Source organism: Mustela nigripes, chromosome 16 (genome assembly GCF_022355385.1).
Source record: "Mustela nigripes isolate SB6536 chromosome 16, MUSNIG.SB6536, whole genome shotgun sequence".
Lineage (NCBI taxonomy): Eukaryota > Metazoa > Chordata > Mammalia > Carnivora > Mustelidae > Mustela > Mustela nigripes.
The window spans coordinates 1,876,557-1,898,990 of NC_081572.1; the positions used below are offsets into that span (position 1 = coordinate 1,876,557).

Sequence of the window (22,434 nt, forward strand, 5' to 3'; positions counted from 1 at the left end):
CATGTCCTCTGGTCCGTCCCCTGGGGTAGTACGTGCCTTTCCAACCCATAGCCTGGCCCCCTAGAGAAAAGGGAACACTCTCCTGGGGGAAATGAATCTTGAAGATCCAACCAAAACAAGCAGCCAGCAGACAGGCGAGGCTGAAGCCGTCGAGGGGCGCGGTCACAAGGTGAGGTCAGAACCGGGGGCTCACGGCCTCACAAACCATGACCGTGACAGGACGCAGGGGAACAACCACCAGAGTGTGAGCCCCATGGAGCGGGGCAGCGTCGGGGTCGTACCGGGACCCTGCGCCCAGGCAGGGCCTCCCCCAAGCAGGCAATCAGCAAACATATCCAACAGACAAATACATAAGAGAAGAAAATCCAGTCACTGGGGACCGAGGGGTCCAGGGATGATGCAGGATTCCTAAAGCAGAAGGAGACAAGAGACCTGGGGGCACAGCACGTCGGTGACCAGCCACCAGCTCGGAAGTGCCCCTGATGGCTGCTGGCCCCCACAACCCACAGAGGTCACCACCCCACCACTCCACACCCGCTGACCTCGACAGGAAGTTTCTCCATCATGCAGCCCGGGCTGAGCGACCACCTCTTTCTAAGCCCAAACGCCTGGTGAACCATGTGGAATACAAGTTAAAATACTAATTACAGTCCGTGTGCTCTTGTCGTCCTAGAACCTCTTAATAAACGTCTTATAAGTGGGACAAATGGAACAGGCCTGAGAGTATTTGAGGCCTCAGAACGCTGCGATGAGCCTGTCCGCAGATAGCACATTACCGGAAAAGGACGTTAGTTCTCCCAACAAAAACTCAGGCTCCGTCAGTTTAAAAATCTCCATGTGACCTCTCACAACTCAACAGAAGACAAATAACCCAACCGGAGAACGGAATGTTCCCAAAGCTGCTGTGCAAGTGAGCGACCGATGAGCTCGTGAAAGGAGCTCACCGTCCCTAGTGACCAGGGAAACGCAAACCCAAACCAGAGAGATGCCTCTTCACACCCACCAGCACGGCCGCTGCAGTAAGAGTGGGTTTTTTTTAAGATTTTATTTATTTAAGAGAGGGAGTGTGTGAGTGAGTGAGAGCGAGCGAGCATGGGGGGGGGCGGCGGGGGGCAGTGGGAGAGGGAGAAGCAGGCCCCAGCGGGGAGCCCGACATAGGACTCGATCCAAGGACCCCAGGATCATGACCCAAGATGAAAGCAGACATGCAACCAACTGAGCCACCCAAGTTTCCCAGTAACAGTTTTAAAACAAAACACACAGAAAGTGACAAGTGTCGGTGAGGACGGGCAGAAGCAGCTCCCGCCCACCGCCCGAATGGAAAATGGAACGGCTGCTCCGACAGTTCCCCACACGGAGTCACCCACCACCCAGGGAGAAAAAGCTGAAAGCACACGTCCCGCAGACACTCGACGCAGACGCTCACAGCCACGTCACTCGCGAGAGCCGAGGGGCAGCAACAGCACAAGTGTCCATCAGCACCCGGACACACACATGTGGTGTGTCCGTCCGGTGAATTCACCCAGCCGTAGGAGGGGCTACAGTACCGACGCACGCGACAGCGCGGGAGTGGTGACCCGGCCACTGAGCGAGAGAGGCCAGGCGCACGGCCACACGGGGCGCGACTGCTCCCTCCTGCGCGCCGCAAGTCCTGTCCCCACGCCTCAAAGCTCCCTCCGGTAGCACACCAGCCAGCAGCTCCTTGACATTTAAGAGAAGGGTACCCAGAAGCCGTCGTGAACGCCGATTCACGACCACCACGGCGCCATCTGGTTTCGCGATGGAACGAAGTCAAGCGAGCAGAAGCGGCCACTCCCCTCCAGTCTGCGACTACCCCCTGCATCAGACGCTCTCATCTGGCTGCAGCCGGATCTGACAGCCCTCCCAGGCACATATGGTGCGCATACGGTGGGCTCCTCGTGGCCGCCCCCAGACTCTGCACCCCACCGCCGCGGGCTCCGTAGCGTCTCCCCTCCCGGAGCCGGCACTTCCTCACGCGTCCCCAACCTCCCTCCCCAGCGGGCCTCGCATCGCCGGGGCTCCGGGTTAACTCAGGAAGCCGGCGCGGCACAGGAAGCCGGCGCTGTCTGAGCGGCAGGGTTAGCGCGCAGACAGGCAGCGCCCAGTCCTCGTTGGCAAGTTGTCACACCCAGAGACGGATCTCATCGGGAAGAGGACAGACCGGATCCTTGACAGGCTTGTTAAGGACAGAGTTAAGCCCGATTTCTCGGTAAAAACACGATACTGCCAGCAAGTCCGTGCGCAGAGGTGGGCAGGAGGAGGGCCCAGAGCAGGGGTGCCGGATGGTGTAGGACCGGGCCCCTCGGGAGCCACAGGCTGCCTTGTCCTGTTCTCCCCGCTGAGCCTCCCTTCTCAGTTACAAACCCTCGGTTCCGCGCTAACCGCTCCACTTCCATTTCTAGGAGGCGACACAGCAACAATTCAACAAGTGCGTGTTCCTCCCACGATCCCACAACACCCCCCCCCGCCACCCCCCCCCCCCCCCATGGCAGCAAGACATGCCCATCCCGGTCAGCCCTCCCTGTCCGGAAGGCGCCCCTGCCCACAGCAGACAAGGAGCGAAGCGCTGCCGGTGACCTCTGCCGCAAGGACATGAGGGGCGTGCCGGGACGCCTGACTAACCCAACTCCCGACAGCGGCCCTGGCTTCACATCCGTGTGGCGCTGCACCGCTCACAGCCGTGGGGGCCCGGATCCAAGGAGCACCGTCACATGTCCGTGCCGGCTGCCTGGTGACTGTAGAGGCCGGAGTCACCACAGGGACCACACTGCAGCAGCCCAAAGAGGGGTAACCCTCAGACCGCGGCAGACAGCCGGGGATCTAGCCCTGCAAGCTGTGCACCCTCCAGACCAGCTGCAACACTTCCCCCTCCTCCCTCAATGGGCTTGTGTGCTCTCTATGGTTCATTGGTGGTGCTCGAAGCTGCTGCCGCCGCCTGAGTGCTGCTGGAATGCGCTGGCCGGCAGGGTTAGCAGCAGGAGCTGGGCGGACACAGGGTCCAGGGGACAGGGCCGCACAGGAGCACAGATCGGGATTCTCCCCCAACATGGTGCGTGGAGAAGCTGTCGGCGGGCAGTGAGAGAGAAGGGGGTGGAGGTGGAGCGCGCGGACACGCGCGAGGCTGCAGCAAAGACATAACTGAGGTGTCCGTCATAGGCGCAGAGCTCCACGCTCCGAGGGAAGCACGAAGTCATGACCAAAGCCCAACGGTTGACCCCAAGAGGACCAGAAGGCTTTGCCGACACCGTCACGCAGACTCAGCGGGCTCTGGTGCGAAGGGCTTCACGCCAGACCGGAGCCACACAAGCAGGAGCCACCCCCAGCGCCCGCTGTGCTCGTGCGTCCTCGTTCACAGCATGTCCCGAAACACAAGCAAGTGCCTAAAGGCCCGCGTGAGGACGTGTGGCAAAGGAAGCCAGGCTGGGGAAGGGAGGGGGGACAGCAGGGCGTGATGGCGGTGTGGGTCAGGGACCAAGCTCTCCCTTCAGGGCATTCTCACTGGCCACACCACAACATCCGTTTGGGCCTGAGGTCACAGCGTGACTGTCCCAACAGGAGCCACTACAACAAACAGCCCACACTGGCCTGTTCCACACATCCACCCAGACCACCTCCTTAGGTGAGGGGGACAGAGTCCACTGGCAGAGCGGGCTCCTCTCTCGATAACCCACAGCAGCTCTGAAAACCCCAAGGCAAGGTGGAACCTGCTCAGCCAGGAGTCTTCACCGCATCCCGCACAAGGTTCACTCCGGAACCCTGAAGGGAGTCCTGTGGGACAGTGGCCCGCCTTCATGTACGCTGCTCTGCATGTAACTCCCACCCTGAAACAGGTCCCACGCGCTGTGACCAGCCCCAGGAAGGACACCGCAGGCCGGGCCGGCGAGTCACCCAGCCGCATCACGGGCTACAAAGCCCGACCAGCAACCTGGCCAGACGGGGCCCTTCCCCAGCACCTCCCAGTGCAAACAGCCAGCAGGTCACGCGACGGGCCTCTGGACGCTGTCTCCCCGAGACCAGGGTCCCGCCGTGAGCCCTGCCCCAGAGAAGAAGCGAGGACAGCGCCTACCCCTGCCCCCGCCCGAACCTAAGTGCTGGGGTTGGCCAACAGCGCCTGTGCCTAAAGCCGGCGGAACGCGCCTGCGAATGCCCCCGTGTGAACGAGGCTGTCCACGGCCTCACCTCCCCCGACGCCCCCACACACCCAACGGTCCAGGCAGCGAGACTGGCTCAAGCCGGCTCTCCGAGGCACGCACACAACTCCTTGATCAAAACTGAAGGAAAGGCCTTTGTCACTCAGATGAAATGCGACCATAATCTCCCCGGGCTGGTGACCAGGTGGTGGGGCCCTGCTCTGTCCCAGACAGACTCCCAGGCCCTGCGTGCACCCTGCGGGGTGGGGAGCACGTAACACGTGTCTAACGGGCGCACCGACCTCCCCTCCCCAGCCGCACAGCGGCCGTGAGAGGCCAGGGGAGCACAGAGAGCTGAGGCCAGGACAGAACGCGGGCGCCACACGTGGGCCTCAGAACTGCCCACCACGCCCGCCCCTACGGGTCCCCGCCGCACCCACAGACCTGCCTCCCAGAGGAGACGCTCCGAAGACAAGCAAGGCGCGCTCCAGGGAGTCTCCAAAGGGCACATTCCGTCCCCCTGCGTAGACTGGAGCGCTGAGATGTCACTGGGACAGAGGGGCTCAGTCAGGGGCTGGGGTCACTTCAGAGGCCGCCGACGGTGGGAGGCTCAGCGAGCTCCTCCGCCTGCTCCGCGGGCGGTACACGTTCCCACCTCCCTCGGCTCCCGGGTCGGCAGCGCTGTGGGGAAAGGCCGGCAGGACCGGACCCTTGACCGCGGCCCCCATCAGCCCAGGCCCACCACGCCCCACACGAAACCGCCAGAAGCCCGACGTGCTAGAGGAAGCCTCAGAAACACGCGTTCTACACTGGGGAGGCCCCGCTCTGTGGTTCCCGCTGCCGCCGCCCACCCACACGGCCCTGGGACCTCCCGGGACAGGCGTGAGGTCTGACCCCTTCCGGCCGGCACCCCTCCTTCCGTCTCCTGCAGAACACAGATCTATGTACCTACGAGGTAGAAAGGCAGAGCCTTAATCAAAAGAAATACTTCACTGGTGGCAAACATCAATTATTTGGCCAAGGGTTCAATCGGCCTGGAAAGGAAATCCGGGCCTGACGGGCTGGCAGCCTCAGGAAGAAAATCTCATCACTATGGCTTCTCTGAATTCCTTCTTGACCCCAAATCCCCTTCACCAGACGGTGTCATCCCGCACAGTCGGAGCCAGGAAAGGAGGAGGGCGCGCGAGGAAGGACACCGACTCCCGAGGCACGAGGCGGGCCCGTTTCCCGTGGCTGGTTTTCTGTCCCTCCTGAGTGGCACTGGGGTAGCTCGGTCCCACGTGGCCCACCCACAGGCACGCAGACACCCGCCAACATGGATGAACAGGGCCTCATTTCCAGCTGCGCCACCTTTCTGAGCCTCAGAGGACAGGACACGGAGGAAGAGAAGACCAGATCTGGGGAGTCCACCTCAGAGGTCTAGAGATTTCCTAACACCCCCGTTGCTTTACTGCAAGTGGTTCCTTGGACTCTCTTAGGCAGAGCACTCGAGGGCCCCGTAAACGCAGTCAAGGGCTGTGTGTTTTGCTCTGCAACGTTCCAAAGGACCCTGATTGACAGTTAGGAACACACCGCCACGCACACCAACGTCTGAGCTTGCTTACTGTCTCCCGTCTTGTGCAAACTCTGGGAGGCGACGCGAGGCCGGCCTCCCCTCCCGTCACCCACAGGAGCTTCCAGAGAGCGGAGGAGCACGCCGCTCACCCCAGAGCATGTGTCATGACCGCCCAGCACACAAGGCACAGCCCCACAAGCCGCCCTGGCCAGCCCTCCTGACGCATCCTGGGCCTAAGGCTCGTTTCCGAATATATGCATCCCACTAACAGGTGGAAGCAGCAAAATTTAAACCTCTTTATCGTACTGAAGAATGAACGCGACCGTCCTAACGTTCAACACAGAAAATACTAAGTATTCATCGCCACGGTTCTGCTTCCTGAATGCGGGCTCAGGAGCCCAGTCCGTTGACGTGAGTGGCCCCTTCCTGGGTGCGGCCGGCACGCTCTGGTCCCCGCCTGCAAACCAGCTCCAGTGGGGCCCCACCCACACCGGTGCACCCTACAATCCAGAAACAACCCCCCTGACCAGCCTTGTGACCAGTCTCTCCTTCAAAACACCCCCCTGCAGATCCGCTCTTCAAAGCCCACGGACCTCAAGCACGTGTCTCGGCCGAACAACGTCCATCTGGAGGGCCATACCATCTCTGCGACCACTCGCCCCACATGGCCACCCCTACTGCAAGAAGGTGACTTCTCAACCCCATCCTGAGTCTACTGTCGTTTTTGGATCTGTGATTGTGTGCCTATGTGTAAATGCAGCCTTACATGGTAATGCCTCCTCCAGATGCCACGGGGGAGATCTACTCTTAAATAGAGATTTAGATTAAAAATCATGGATTCCACTTTCGAAGATTCCACTTGAAAAATCATGGATTCTACTTTCGAAGATTCCACTTACTGCCAGCTAGCACAAACTAGCTGATGCCTACCGAGTTAAGCTAATAGTAAAGCTAGCAGTAAACCCACTCCTAGCACTCCCCGAAATTGTAAATCACGCCCAAGGGAATAAACAGGCAATATCCAGAAATACTGACCCCGTATTCTGAAAGACCACATCTTCTCATGTGATACGTCTTTAAAAGGAAGAACGTAATTAAAATAGCAGAGCCTGTTCCGTGAAGAACGCAGTCGGTAGATCTGAATTTATCTGGCTGCATTCTCCTTTAAATAAATGAACCCAGCAAAAAACCAAAGCCTGAAGTCGAACTCAGGATATGGTGAGATGTGGGTAAGTGAGAAAGGCGTTCTTTTACATTTAAATATTGCTGGTTCTCCACCTTCCAGATGCCAGTGACGTCAAGTCTTCCGACAGACGTCACCTCTGTGTGTTGTCACACGTGGACGACGTCTGTCCAAACCGCACACGCACCGGAAGCCCCTGGAGAGTGTCATAGAGCTCTGGAGCGCCTTCAGTGTCCTCGGAGAAGCGCGTTTCTACTGACAGCAGGACGCATCTCAACTGTCTTTAAAGGGACACACCATGGAAATATCTCTCCGCTCCTCATCCAAGCCCCAAAGGCATTATATTATGAAGCCTCCTGAGCTTTTATATAACCATCAAGAGGTAACAAATCTAACAGAGGGAAAAGCAAAGTCCTTAGGCATAGATCAAAGTCATCACTAAGAACCTGACTTCTGACGAATGGGAGTCTGCGGTTATTAACTCCACAAGTTAGACCTGCTGCCCCCTAAGACACAAGGGGACATGGTTGCTACCACTCAGTCTATGCAGACTACAGGCAGCAACAGAAATGACCGCAGACACAGTGACAGGCACCAACAGATTCACTTCTGACCGTTCTTGTAGGATGTAGATGATGTACAGACTCCCTAATTCCAGATCATCCGGATGAAGAGTCCGCAGGTGAGGCCCAAGCACGCGGGGCTCACCCGGCCCCCAGCCGCCTGCCCCCGTGAGGCAGACGCTCAGAAAGGAAGGGTGATGACCACAAAGGCTCCTGGGAGCCGCATGAGCAAGGCCACCACACCCACGTTCCGCGTGCTCGTGCCCTGCAGAGGACTCCGGAGCCAGCCCACCACACAAAACGGAACAGAGAGCACCTCCATAAACACCCCAAATGTCTAATCTGCTGCTACAGTTAGTAATCTTCAAGCCAGCTAAAGAGCAAGGTTAAAGGTCTTGGGGTGGTTCAGGGGAAAACTTAAGATCTTAAAAGGCAACCTGCCACTGTTCTTTGAAAAAACAAAACCACAGAACTGTCAAATATAAGCAACAAAAGCATGGTAATTGGCAGCGGCCTCCCGAAGAGACCCCTACCTTTTGAATCAAAGACCGAGCTTATAATAGGTGTCATCTTTTCAATGCTGAGTGCTTTTTTCTCAACTGTTTGAAAATGGAAGACAGGAGAAATAGCTCTAACTAGCTGAGGCTGTAGGAAAGTTACTGAAAATATGTTTCCTGAGAAAATCTGTGATCTAAGAGTAACACGAGAAATGCTTTTCAGTGCCTAAAGACTGCAGGGAGAAACTCAGGCTGAATGAGCAGGAGACCATCCCGCCCAGGGCCCCCGCCAGCGCCTGGCCACCTTTACGCACGACAGGGTGCGTCCATGGAGCTGGGGAGGGAGGGCGCAGCGAGGAGCGTCCAGCCACCAAGGGACGCGAGCTGAGGCTCCGTAAAAACCTCTCGCTTGGATTCAAAGGCTGTTTGAAACCAAGGAATCGAAGCTTCCCTGTAAGAAACAAGAGGAAAGCAAGCGAAGCGCACTCACCCGTGGCTGCCAGTTCTCGTACTGTTTCTGCAAATTCGCACCGATGGTTTCCAGAGCTTTCTGAGGCCCCATCGACAGAGGATCTGGAGAAGCAATAAAAAGCAGAAAGTCCGTTACCCATTCGTTTCCTCCGCGGCTGAGCCTGTCGCTCACGGTTTCCTCTTCCATCACGCACTTCAGAGTCACCCTGGACTGAGCAAGACACACCTGGGGGTTTTCTGTGTTTAACCAGATGTAGGGAACTGCTATGTCCCCAAACAGGACAAAACGCCACATCCGCTCACCTTTCGCGAGGAAAGCTGTTTGGTCAGACTCGCTTAGTTCCTGCGCTCCTGGCAGGCTGTGCGGGGTGGGCCTCGGGCCTGGCGGGGGCCTCTGTGCCGAGGAGGGGCCAGGGGAGGGCCGCACCGTGCTTCCCTCTCGCAGAGGGCCAGGAAGAAGACGGAGCCACCAAGGCGACGCATTCTACATGCCTTCTGTCTGTGCTGGTTCCTCCACAAGAACGACTGGTCAACGCGCCTGTGTTTGTGGCTTACCGCCCGTTTCAGGAGTGGCCTCTAGGGCAAGGAACTCTAACCAGCCACTTCTCAGACGTACGTGGTCGCCAGACATCCCTGCACTCTTTACAATGCTGAAGAACCCCAAACAACCTTTAAGTGGTTGTCTCTATTGGTATCTGCTGAATTCAAACTCAAGACGAGAAATTTTAAAAACTGTATCCATTCATACAAAAGTCATAACAAACCCATTACCTTTGAACATAAATACTTATTATGAAAACTGACTTACAAAAAACTGAGAATAGCACTGTCCTACCTTTTTTGCACGTGTCTTTAACACCTGGTCTCACACATCCGTGCCTGCATCCATCTGTTACAATATGTGGTTCTGGCCGACACAGAGGAGGAAAATCCCGCCTCACACACCCACACCCGCGGGAAGGCCACTTTAAATCGCCTCTTGAGACAGTCATGCTATCTTTGCTGCTGCACCGAAACTCGACGCGTGGCAGCTTCTCTGCAGCTGTCGGCAACGGGGAGTGCGAAACCACAGCAATGAGCCCGTACTCCACGGCATTAAAATCCACGGGCCTGTCGTGCACGTGGAGCAGACCCCGTCTGCGGGTAACTCTGTGTTGTCCTCACTGTCACCTGGAAAGCACTGATCACTGAGCTGCGCAGACCTTCTGTATCTCGTTCTCCAATATCTCAAATCCCGTCACTAGCTATAAACACTTTGGTTGTTTTCCCCAAAATGCCCACTCACTTTGTTCATTTTCCAGAAAATGCGGCCAAATGCCCGAGGCCCATCAGCTGCTCCTCCAGGCCAAGGACATGCCACAGAAAGGGCAGCCAGTTGGTCCCAGGACGCATCCACCACGTGACGCCCTTCCTCCCCGGGACCAGGACCTGCCACTCGGGGGCCCCTTCATCACGTGACATTACAGACACGTGTCCAAAGGCCGACGTCCATGCATGAGCCCGAGCGTCTCTGCCGACCCAGAGCGCCGCGCCTGCCCCTTCCCGGAGCCCCTCGCTGTCCTGGCTTCCCACGCACCAACGCTAATTCTGCTCCAACTTCCCCAGCCGCCCTCTCAAACGCTGCCTTCCACACACGAGGGTTTCGGCTAACCTCCCCGCTCCCTGCACTCCCCAGACAGCCCCGGGCCAAGCCCACTTGTGGCGAGAATGGACAATCCCACGCTGTAGAAGGGGAGCGGCTCCCAAGAAAAGAGCCTCAAGGGACCAGGGGACAGTAACGCTCACGTCGTCACAGTCTCACAAGGAGGAAAGCAAGGCAGAGCTCAAAAGCACTTGAAGATGTAATGCTTGACCACTGCCCACATCTGGCAAGAGACGTCGACTTACAGATTCAAGGTCAGTGAAGCACAAACAGGATTAACCCTAGAAAATCTGTATCCAGACACATCGTAATCAAACTGCTAAAAACAAAGACAAAAAAAAGTCCTTAGAGAAAAATCAGCTCACGAAAGATCAGGACTGAGTCTGGATTTCCCCACAAGACCGAAAGCCGGACAGAAGACAGACGCCTTCACATCTTGAATGAGAACAACCACCCTATATTCACGTCAGAGGGTAAAACACAGGCCTTTTCAGACCCGCAAACACTCACAAACTCTGCCCGTGTTCCTCTTCTTGGGAAATAAAGCACAATAGAAGCCAGTGAAGGACCCGGGGAAAGAGAGAGAGAGAACCCACAAAACGTCCATGAACCAGATCCAGAGACAAAGCCCGTCCAACAGGAGCTAGGGTGGTATTGTTTTATTAAAAACAGATTTCGGGCGCCTGGGTGGCTCAGTGGGTTAAGCCGCTGCCTTCGGCTCAGGTCATGATCTCAGGGTCCTGGGATCAAGCCCCGAATCGGGCTCTCTGCTCAGCGGGGAGCCTGTTTCCCCCTCCCTCTCTGCCTGCCTCTCTGCCTACTTGTGATTTCTCTGTCAAATAAATAAATAAAATCTTTAAAAAAAAAAAAAAAACCAGACAGATTTCTTGAGCACTGGAATAATTATTGATGGCATTTGACAGATCTACTGGGATATACGTAAAAAAATAAACTCTTAAGTTCACCAAAAATTTAGCAAATAAAAGTAACTGGCAAATGTGTAACCACGAGGAAAATTACACACTGGGATGAGAAAGGAACCGATCGGAGCACCCCCTCTGGGACGGGCAGGAACAAGAAGCAGCTTTCTCTCATTATACTTTGCAGTATTGTGTGATTTTAAAGCTGTATGCACGTATTACTTTGATTTTTTAAAAGGTAATTATAAAACTAAGTATTGGGATTTTAGAATCGGGAGGGACCTTTACCACCAGAGCATCAAAGTCCTGAGGACTCTTCCCGATGTGAACGCCGGGCCCCACCCCGGAGCGTCCGAGTCAGTAGCTTCAGAAGAGCCCCGTCGGCTGCTGAGCACCTCTGCTGAGGAACCGGATGAAAACTGGGCCGTAACTAACTTACCCGGAGGAAGCGTGGGAAATTTCTTTCAATCCGTGCATAACTCAAGAAGTTAGAAGTTCACCCTCATCTCTCTTTGTGCTGGTAGGAACCCAGTGCTAAGGTCTCAAAAGAATTAAAAGGACCTCAATCAACCCTGTGGTAATCGAAATCACAAGACGGGCCAGAGACACGAATAAGTCGGAATCTGAAAAATCCAGGGCCACGGCAGAGCACAGGCAAAGCAAAGGGAAGCAGGCAACAGCGTCAACAAACAAGAGACCATTCCTAGCAGCCGCGCCCTGTGCATGAGCCCAGGAGAGCAAATGCGGGAGCTCGTGTACGTCTGTCCACACCCACACCATCCTCTCCCACATGCCCAAGGAGGGCATGCCGAGTATCTGCCAGAGCTGGAGGGCACCTGCCACCAGGGCAGCGGCCCCTCACTAGGCATGAGCGCCTGAGAGCAGCACCCCTACCCCCTCCCCAATCTGGATGACGATCCCTGCCTTCCCAGGGAGGGGCAGGCGCAGTCACCGGCCACTCATCAGGTGGGGATCGGTCCCGTTCCTGGGAACCCATGACCAATTAACCACCTGGTTTCCTCCAAGGGTAGGACAGAGAGTGGGGTGGGGGAGGAGAGGGATCAGGAAGGGGAAAGAACCAAGACAAGGGAGACAGGGCGACGGTGCCCTGACCCCACGCTCACTGCAGTCAGCCAAGTAGAGAAATCAACTAGAAAGTTCCTGGAGGGTGGCGCGGACGGTCCGGTCCGTCTGATGAGGGCCGGCTCTGAGGCTACAGCACTGTCCTAACTAGACATTTCTCCTCTGCCACCCTCGGGGGCGTCCACGGAGTGAATGACGCGGGCGGGAAGGTAGGGGAAGAGAAGAGGAGACAGCAGATGGCATCCGTGTAAGATCGGAGCTTTGCAGCGGCCTTCCGGCAAGCTTTCCAGCCTAAGCCCCCTGGGTCTCACGGTGCACAGAACTTCACGTTGACGGGAACTACAGCCAGCCTACCCCGCGGCACAGGAGAGAACCTAAAGTTCTAAGTGGCCAGATGACCCGGTCAAGTTCACAGAGGCTGGCCGTGACGCTGGCAGTCAGCCAACCTGCAAACTCTCCACTTCTCTCCACTCTCCTTCAGAAGAGCCGGTGCGCCACCACTAACTACTGACGTGCTGGTCCCGACCGCGGCACCTGGTGCCAGCACAGAGACTCTCCCTCCTCCTGGCTAAGGTTCTGGAAGATTCTGAGAAGGGCTGAAGCCCAGGAAGCAGCCCAGGAAGCTGACCCGGTGCCATCTCCACCCACTGGAAGATGAGCACAGGTAAGCCCTTTTGAAACAATTCCTCTGTGATCTCACTCCTCCCCGGAAAAGCCTGCAGTGAGCTGCCACCCGGAGAATGTGCAAATAAGCACGACTGACTGGCGTTGTCAGGGCGCGACCAGGGGCAGGGCTGGATGGGAGGGGCCGAGAGACGGGGCTGTACTTGGGGGCTGTAGCTGAGACTGTTTCTTGACCGGTAAAGGGTCAGCCTGGGAAGAGTGGTCCACCTCCGCACCGGGATCTGCACCCCTTCCCACACGTCTGCCATCCTTCAAAACTAAGGGCACCTGCGTGGCTCAGCCGGCAAAGCGTCGGACTTTGGCTCAGGTCGTGATCCGGGATGCAGCGCCGCGCCGGGCTCCCGGCTCCTCCGAGAGTCGGTTTGTCTCTGCCTCTGCCTTTCCCCCTTCCCCTGCTCGTGTTCTTTCTCTCTCTGTCTCTCAAGTAAATAAAATCTTTAAAAAACAACTTAAAAACATGCAGCGCTCACTGCTCTAGAACGTGTGCACTTCTGTGTAGCTTGTACATCTGCTAATGGACTTGCTGACTGCGCTCTCGTACTGCCTCCTGGATCAAGTACAGATTTTCTGCCTGGCGTTCAAGGACTCTGCCACTAATTAGCTGTGTAACCTTGAGCAGCTAATTTCGATGGAAAAAATAATCATGGCAAAGGCCCACTGTGAAATCAGAAGTGCTTTGTTGTGGCTCCGAACTGCATCAGCCATGTCACCCCCACGTGTTTCACCATTAGAAGCGCACAGAGAGGGAGGCACTTCGCCCGGCTGAGGCAGGGCAGGGCGGGAAGCCCCGGCAGTGAGGCTCTGGCTCGTGGCCGGACGTGGCCCTCCCGGTGCCTGTGGGTGCTGGGACAGAAGCCTCCCCCCGACCACCGGCTGCACAGCCGGAAAACAGATGGGGTTCCTGCGTCGCCTGTCACTGCGCCCGCACCGGGAGCCGGGAGGATGTGCCACAGAGGAGCCAGCTGGGATGCCGGCTGGAAGGTGCAGGTCCCACCGCTCACACAAGCTTCTCTGCATACGGGGGGCGGGGGAGGCCCCGAGACGTTATGCACGCCTCCTCCGGGGGACACAGAGATACCCCTGGCCTGACCGGACCGAGAAAACAGGGTCTCCGCGGCAGGCCCGGGCATGCAGCAGGCCCACGACAGTGGGTGCCCCAACACCGACGCTTGCGGGGGGCCGCCGGTGCTACAAGAGCTCCACCCCCATAGCCGGGGCCCTTCTCCCCCTTGGGGGCTTGGGCCTCGCCTCTCCTGCAAAGGCCCCTCTCTCCACCCGGCCTGTGGTGAGTCGTCCACCCGCAGCATTTTCTGAGCTCCCGGGCTGCCCAGGGTGGCACCAGCCCCGCGCCCCGGCCCTGTCGGTCAGGCTCCTTGCGAACAACGAGCAGCGCCCACTTCCTTCTGTGCCTGCGCGGAAGTTCCCCTCGCGAGCATCTGTGGCCAACCTGATGGACGCCGCCCCAAGTTTGCTGTAACAATCGAAGGACGAGGCCCGGGGCAGGGCTCCAGCAACCCGAGGACGTATGAAGACGGTCACTCCATCTGTGGCTCTGCACCATGTCCCTCGGTGCCCCCGTGTATGGGGGGGGGGGGGGCAGAAAAGACTTTCCTCTGAGGACAAAGAGGAAAACACAGCCAGATGCCTCCCGAATATTTCCTTAGGATTCCAGAATTTTCCAGCCTCCTCACCTCCGGTGACACACGGCTCCCGTCACGGAGCTCATGAAAACCCTCTCAGCTACATGAGTCACCCCTGCTCTGCAGGCAGCTCACCCGTACCCGCTTCCAAACAGATATTTCTCCAAGAGGTACGGGCACGCGCCGTTCCTCGGTGCGGTGCTTTTTAGCATCACGCCGCAGCATTTAGTGCCGGGCCATAAAACAAAACAGCCTCTCCCCTGCTTCTCTGACAGGAGCTGAGTGTCACTTCCATGAAATGAAACAGTATCTTATTATCCGGCGGAGCAGAGGGGCCGGCGTGGGGAAAGAGGCGTCGACAGCCAGCCGTGCGGGGCTCCGGGCGCCCGAACCTGCCTGCGCCGGGGGCGGCCGGGAGCCCGTGCGCTTGGGAGCGGCCGGCAAACCGGCTCCTTGTGCGTTCCAGCAGCGACGACCGACGACCGCAGTCGCCATCAGAACACCTACGGGGCCACTTGCCGAACTTGGCCAGGCCCAGGCTCGGAGTCGCTCCTGTGTGTGCTGGCAGTGCACGCCTGGGGCCACCAGAACAGCCTGGAACGTGAGTCAGCCCCCTTGTCAAGCTACCCGCCCCTGCACTCAGAGCAGTTTCCACTAGCCCAGACCGGCTCTGGTGCTTTGATGTGTGTGCGTCTGCGGCCAGAATGCCGTCATCCTGCAACCCCGACCCCGGCACCGAGACCCCCCTGCACAGGCCTGAGGGGAAGCGCGGGAGACTCCGCGGTCACCTGCCACAGGTACCGTCTGCTTAGGAAGAGGAGCGCCCAGCACTCTGCTCTCAGACGTCCGCTAGAGCCCTCTGGCCACGGGCGCACCGGCGCGGGACGCAGGCGCCCCTCGCTCCTGAGCCAGCGCACGGGGGCGGAAGAGAGAAGCGGCCACAGGAAGGGTTGCGGTTCCCACGCGGCCCAGGGTCAGCACTGAGCCACGTCGCCCTCCCCGTGACCGCTGTCCCCAGCCGAGAGGTGGGTGCCGTCACCGCTCCGCTGCCAGATGAGGACCTGCTGACGTGAACAGCTGAGAGGAAGAAGGTGAGGGTCCCAACGGACACAAACCCTTCAGACTTCGGCTGACGGCACAAAGCCGAGAGGGACCACCGTGTGGGGACGGCTGCCTTCACGTGCCCTTGATGCTACCCGGCCACCCCGGCCCCTGCAGGGGGTCTCCCTTACGAACCCTTCCCCAGCCATGACACACCTGGATGTTCACATCCTGAAAAAGGCAGAAGCAACCCATCCTTGGGCCCGGGTGGCCTCGCACCGCCAGCCGAGCCGCTCCACGGCCTTCACCGCCTGAACCCTGGGTCCAGCACCTCTCGCCCCCCACACTCAGGGCCCTGCTCTGCTGCTTTTCCTCTGGGTGCTGCTGGTTCTGGGCCGGCGACCTCACCAGCCCCCTTCCCCGACCAGTTCCCCCTTTCTAGCTAACCCCTGGAAGCTGCCCCCTTTCTAGCTGTCTCCTGGAAGCTGGAAGCAGCTCCGCTCCCCACACCCAGAACCGCCAGCCCCCGCTAAATGCAACCCCACCATCTCCACGGCTGGGTTCCAGCTCTCAGGTCTGGCGGCCGCTCTCATCACGCCTGAAACCTATAGCCCTTGTTCAAAATGCTACCCTCTTCCTACGTGAGCCCGGAGCATGGGGCCACGGCCAGGCGGGCAGCCACTCGGGGATGAGGGGCTCGGAGCCCGTCCACAGGCTGGGAAGAGGCATCTCCATGGAGGGCGTGGGGACCTGGCAGGGCGGAGGACAGACGCCCGTGGGGGAACGGGCAGGGTACAGGAGCCTAACGGGGGTGCAGACAGCCGGGAGGAGAAGCCGTATCAAGGCTGTCAGAGGAGAGAGATATAAACACGGAAAAGTCCTGCCGGGCTGGAAAGGAGACGGTTCTTAACCTGCACCCACAGTACAGAAATACAGACGTGAACGTGGGTACACAGACACACGTGTGCGCACACACGCATCAGGGAGAGGGAGCAATGAGGCACTGGTTCCCATGAGGACCAGCACCCAGATCCCAGTTTCTAAATCTGGATGCCGCCGACGGGAACTGGGCTCCTGGGAAGCGTGCTCCGTGCCCAGACGGGGCGGAAAGCGGGAGCCAGAAGTCAGGACTACTCGACAGTAGCATGAGACGAGGGCCACACAAGCCAGTGGGGACAGGGCAGCCTGGCAACTGGGCACGTTGTGGCGAGCAACGGCACAGCAGACGGTGACCCAAGTGAAAAAGGAAACCGTGAGTTCATGCCGACGCGCTGGACGTCAGGCGAGGCCCACCCGCACAGCAGCGCCCTCTTCTCCAGACCGCTCTGATCTGCAAAGGGGGAGGGGGGTGCTCAGAGCAGAGGGTTCCAGCAGCACCGCTTCGTCGAGCGGTAGGCAAGTCAGCTGCATAGCCAGTAACAAGACAAACATACAGTGTGCCACCCGACACAGGCCGTGGAGGAAGGCAGAGCTCCCCGGGACACTCGGCTACTCCTCAGGAACAACAGGAACAACAGGGCGCTCCACCACACCCAGCCTGTGACCCCCCGGGTGTCACGGTCATGGGCGTCAAGGAAAGACGGTTCAGAGGGACTCAACCTGCTCCGGTTTAGAGGGACTAAACCCAGGGCATCGCACGGTGCTGAGCCGGGTCCCTGTGCCACAAACAGCATCCTGGGACCAGGGACACACCTGAAGGCACCCCGGTCCCCCCTGGTGGTGAGGGCCACACTGGGGTTACGCTTGTGGGAATCACAGTAACTCACGGGGAGGACGGGCACTGTAGGAGCTCACACTCCTATGGAACAGGGAACAGGCTCCTTAGCTGTGTGCTGGCAAGTTGGAGAATTTTTTTCCAGAATAAAAATTAAAATATGTCCTGCTAGATACCACTGCAAATTTGCCGAAGGCAGGGTCCAGGAATCTTCTTTTTCTTACTCCACACTGTGAAAACCACATCAGAAGGGCCAGCCCCATTCACTTTTGAAATAAAGGACAAACACGAATTTTTTAACTTAGAAAAGGTGTCTGTCCTTTTGAATTCAAAATCCACTGCAATTAGTACAGAGTAGATTACATTGCTAACTGGCAGAGTAATTTTAAAAACGTGGTATCAAAAATCTATTCACCCCTGCTCGGCAGGGAGCCAGCCTGCTTCCTCCTCTCTCTCTCTCTGCCTGCCTCTCTCTCTACTTGTGATCTCTGTCAAATAAATTAAAAAAAAAAAATTTTTTTTTTAATCTATTCATTTCCTGGACTTTTCAAGGCAAGGAGGAAATAAGGAATTCCTTTCATTTTCACAGACATTGTCCCAAAACACCCACCGAAGACACTGTGAGGGACCAGGGAGGGCTCTTTTGATTTCTTGGGGGGAGCAGAGAGAAAAAGCCCAGAGAATCGAATGGAAGCCAAGGGTCCTCACTGGGAAGGTTCCCGACAATTCCACAGTCAGACACCTCGACCCACAGGATCCCAGAGGGTTCACGCATCTCCGGGAGCACACCCTGGGATCCGGGTTGAGGAGCATTGTTCTAGAAACCGAAGGTAAGAGTACTTCAGGAGGAGAAAATAGAACACAAGTGGTAAAATCCAGCTTTCACAAGGGGTAAATGAAGTGGAAACAGTCAGTGGTGTCTAATAAGAAGTCAATTTCACCGGCACAGACACCGGGATGTGGCAGAAAGCCAAGAAGGTCTCTAGGGAAATCAGCTATAGGAGCAGCTACTCTGTCACTGGGCGTGGGGAACAAGAGGCCCGGGCTGCAGGCGGGGAGACTGTGAGACAGAGACGGTCACCCTAAGACCCCAGAGACAGTGAGACTGGCAAGCGAAGTGAGAAAAACAATACGTTTCCAATTCAGACTAGAATATAGGCTTCCACCCACCCCCCGACCCCGTCCCATCCAAAACCGAGTGTTCCTCCCACACCTCTAGTAAGCCAATCACCCCTTCCTGCCAGCAAAACCCTCTGGGGGTTGTTTCAGTGAGCAAAACCAGCCTCTAATGGAGGTCTTTTCCTTAAATCCAAGCCCCACAAGGCTGGCCTTCACATAGCAGAGGAGATATGTCATTTGCAATTTTCGTTTTTTAAAGCAGATGAAGGGATTTTCTGCTTTTGCTGAGAGACAGAGAAAGCTGGAGGGGGGTGTGCTGTTGTCCCCAGTCCTATCAAGAACTAAATGATCCACAAAACAAACAATAAAAACCCCACACTTCACTGTTAAACTGCGCTAAAGTTTAGAGAGAAAATAATACCCAATTTACTGCAAAGTCTTCCGTGAAACGAACAACGGGGCTACGTCTCCACGCATTTAAATGAGGGCATCATTATCCTGCTTCCAAAACCAAACAAACACATTGCAAGAAAAGAAAACCACAAACCAATACCACTCACAAACACAGCTGGAAAAACTCCTTAACAAATTATTCGCCATCGAATCCAGCAATATATTAAAAAGATAACGCCAGGCATTCAAGGTTGGCTTAACACCCAAGACTCCATCAGCGTCATTCACGTCAACAAACTAGACGGGAAAGCCAGGTGATATGTCCGAGACATTCAGAAAGCACTTCGTAAGAATCGGCATTCTTTTTTTTTTTTTAAGGTTTTATTTATTTATTTATTATTTATCTGAGAAAGAGCACAAGCAGGCAGAGCGGCAGGCAGAGGGAGGGAGAAGCAGGCTTCCCGCTGAGCAGAGATCCCGATGTGGGTCTTGATCCCAGGACCTGGGGATCATGACCTGAGCCGAAGGCAGCCGCTTAACCCACTGAGCCACCCAGATGCCCCTCGGCATTGATTCTTGATGAAAAAACTTCCAGCAGACTAAGAAACATCCTGCCGAACGGTGACGGCCGAATGCCATCCTCCCGCAACACCGAGATACGAAGCACTGGGCAGGCCTTCCTCGGGGAGAACCAGGCCTCCTTCAGTGCACACAGGAAACAGCCGCTCCGTTTTTTTAAAAAGTATACAAAGCTACTACCACGTGCAAATTTAAAGGAGAAAGTGCTATAATCCAATAATCATTACTTCCTAATTGTCCCTGAAGCACTTCGTATAGGACAACTCCTACCTTAAAGGCTCCAAAAGTTCAAAAAGGAATGAAACTCTCTGATTCACAAAAACCAGGGCCGGCCTGCAGCGCACTCAGTCAGTGGGGGCGGGGGGCCGAAGGGGTTAGAGCAAGCCCCGCCCAGCCCAGAGCCCATAGGGACCCCCGCCCCAGCCCACGGAGGAGGGAGGGGCCACACCTACCGATCCAGCACTCCAGACGCGCACAGGGGGTGGTCTTCACCACGTCGGGAGGGTCCACGCCGACATTCAGGCATAAAACTAAGGCCACGCTGACCGTCTTCATCTGGAAACACAACAGAAACAAAATTATTCAATATGCATCCCACTGACACACTCTTCCAGCTCAGAGATGCTCCTAGAACGCATGGAGCCCTGGCCCCATCGCTGGCCTCTGCAGCTGTCCTGGGCCACTCCAAGGTCCTGCCCGAGTAGCTTCCTCTCTGGAGGGGTTTCGGAGCAACAAGAGCAGGCGGGAAGAGGTCCACAGCGGGAGAGGCCTCCGCACGCTTCCTTACAATACGTGTCCAGAAACAGAACTACTTGACTGAAAAATAGGAAGGCACTTGCTACATTCTGCCAAAGTCCTTTGCAAAAATGTTGCACAAACTTACACTCTGACCAGGCTATGCTACTCTCATTTAAAGTCATTCCAACTTGGGGAGAGAAAAATTGTCATATTCCTCCGGTAGCATCCTTTCGGTATTAGTAACACTGGAACTTCTTCTGTGTGGTCACAATTTGTGACTTTCTGTTTTGTGGATTTCCTACTCGTGTCTGTACCACGGCACTGGCAGTAATGACTATTCCCAATTGACTTTGTGTACTCTTTACATATGAAAGGCTCCATCCACATTTTTTGTTGCAAATATTGCCCTAGTCTGGTGTTTGCCATCCAATTCATTTCCTGCCTCTGGACGTACCAAGCCTTGTTTCTATCATCTGACGCAGCTTCCTGAAGATCTGACCTGTTCCTTCTCCAGCGGCCCAGCATGCAGAATGTCAGCCCTCCAGCCCCAGCTGCTCAAGCTAGAAACCTGCAGCTCATCCTTCAAACGTTTACTGAGCACCTGCTAGGTGCCCATCACTGTTTTCAGGTGGTGAGGATACATCCATAAATCAAAGGAGCCAAAATGGCAGCAGAGGGTGGTAGGGGTGTCACTTAAAACAGACGAGAGGGCTCCGAGCTGGTTATCAGCCCTGACACCCCCCCCCCCCCCCCCGTTCTTGAACAGCAGAGACCCCCCCTGACTCCCCACCCTGCCTGCTTCGTCCTGCCTCTTAACTGCCTCCTGGGCCCGTCACCTTCGCTATCTCTGCTCCCAGCCACAGCCAAGTCCACGCCAGCTCTGGGCTGCAGCGGCCTCCCCTGCCACCCTGTCCCCAGGGTGGGCTCCGCGATACAGCAGGAGCATACCCTCACACGCACCTGCTCACTGCCCTGCTCCGTCCGTCCCAAACCTTCAACACCCCCATCTGAACTGCTCAGCGTGCCCAGATCTTGAGAACGCAATTCCTGCTGAGCACGCCACCCGCCTGCCACGGCCCCGCCCTCAGTGGCTCCACGTCCTCCGCCCACTTGGCATGACCTGGGGTGTGACCTGGAAGCCTGTCTTCCAGCTCCACCAACCCCAACTCTCCCTTGCGGTCTCTGTGCAGACAGCCATGTCTCCGGAACGCTTGTCCCCAAACCCCAGTGGGGGCAGTGCCACCCAGCACCGTGCTCTCCTGCTGGCAGGGTCCTTGGACCTGGGCTCCCAAGACCAGAGCTGACCCCCATGAACGCCAACATCCCGCACATGCCCGGGGCCCGGGACATCCCGCTCAGTGAGGGTGCACGTGGATTTCTTGGGTGTTTTACGTTTAACCCTACAAGCCATCTGGATGTTGCTGTGCTATATGACACACCAGGAGGAACAGTTTCTGTCTCAAAACACTAGCCAATCACACCAATTCCCCCTGTTAAATAATCCCCAAACTCCCAGGTTTGTAGGACGCCTATAGCATATATAAATTCGCAGATAAAACAAATTCTACTTCAGGCTAACTGAATGCATCCGTCATCACATCAACAGTACTTGCACTGGCACCACACTGATTTAAGTTCTCTTTACAACATTTCACAATGCTTGGGAGGGAAGTTTTCCTTTCTCACAATCTTTTTTAAAGTTTTACTTAGCTTTCTTTATATTCATCTCTTTTCTTCCCAAATTAATCAGTTAGTTATTCAATTCTTTAATCCCATGGAGACTTTGACTAAAGTTGCATTAAACTGCATATTGGTAACACTGAGCATTTTAAATTTTCTTTGTCCGAGAATTCCACCTGTGAGAATATGTCAGACAAAAATACCAAAAAATATAATAAAGGGGAAGTCTGTGTGTAAAGATTTTCCTCACAGCATTTCTTATCATGAAGAACAAGTAGAAACGACAATTTTAAGCAGATAAGGGAATGTTCAAGCACGCCATTATATTCTCTGAACAGAATGACACCTGAATTCTTATAATGTTAAATCAACAAGAGTTGATTCAAAAACACCCAAAAAATTGTACTAAACATATAAATTAATTTTGGCAAGAAGTGACAACCTCCTAATACTCGATTTCTCTATACAGGAACACAGTGCATTTCTCCATTTATTCAAATCTGCTCTTGTCAGTACTGTTTTCTTAGTTTTCTTCACCAAGAAGTCTTGCTCATCTCCTTTAGGATTATCCCTGGACACGTCACGGATGTTTGGGGCAAGTGTGCTTCTAGGCATGTATTCTCCCCATCGTGGTTTCTCAGGATAGCCGCTAACGCCTCCGTTAGTCACTTTATTAAATTCCTCATTAAATGTAATTACGTCTTGGTAACCCTCCACAGGGCCCGTAAGCTGACAAAGAAACTGCTACAAATAATGAGTCTGTCTCCTCCCTTCCAATGGC

General features: G+C 56.0%; 1 protein-coding gene across 1 annotated transcript in view; it reads right to left on the reverse strand.

Moving 5' to 3' along the window:
* Positions 1 to 22,434, reverse strand: part of RPTOR (regulatory associated protein of MTOR complex 1) — a 308,307-nt gene that overhangs the window by 224,179 nt on the left and 61,694 nt on the right. The window contains exons 2-3 of the mRNA XM_059380157.1: positions 19,688 to 19,790; positions 8,440 to 8,522 (exon numbers count right to left, since the gene is read on the reverse strand). Coding sequence (XP_059236140.1) covers positions 8,440 to 8,522; positions 19,688 to 19,790 — 186 coding nt within the window. The remainder of the gene's footprint in view (positions 1 to 8,439; positions 8,523 to 19,687; positions 19,791 to 22,434) is intronic.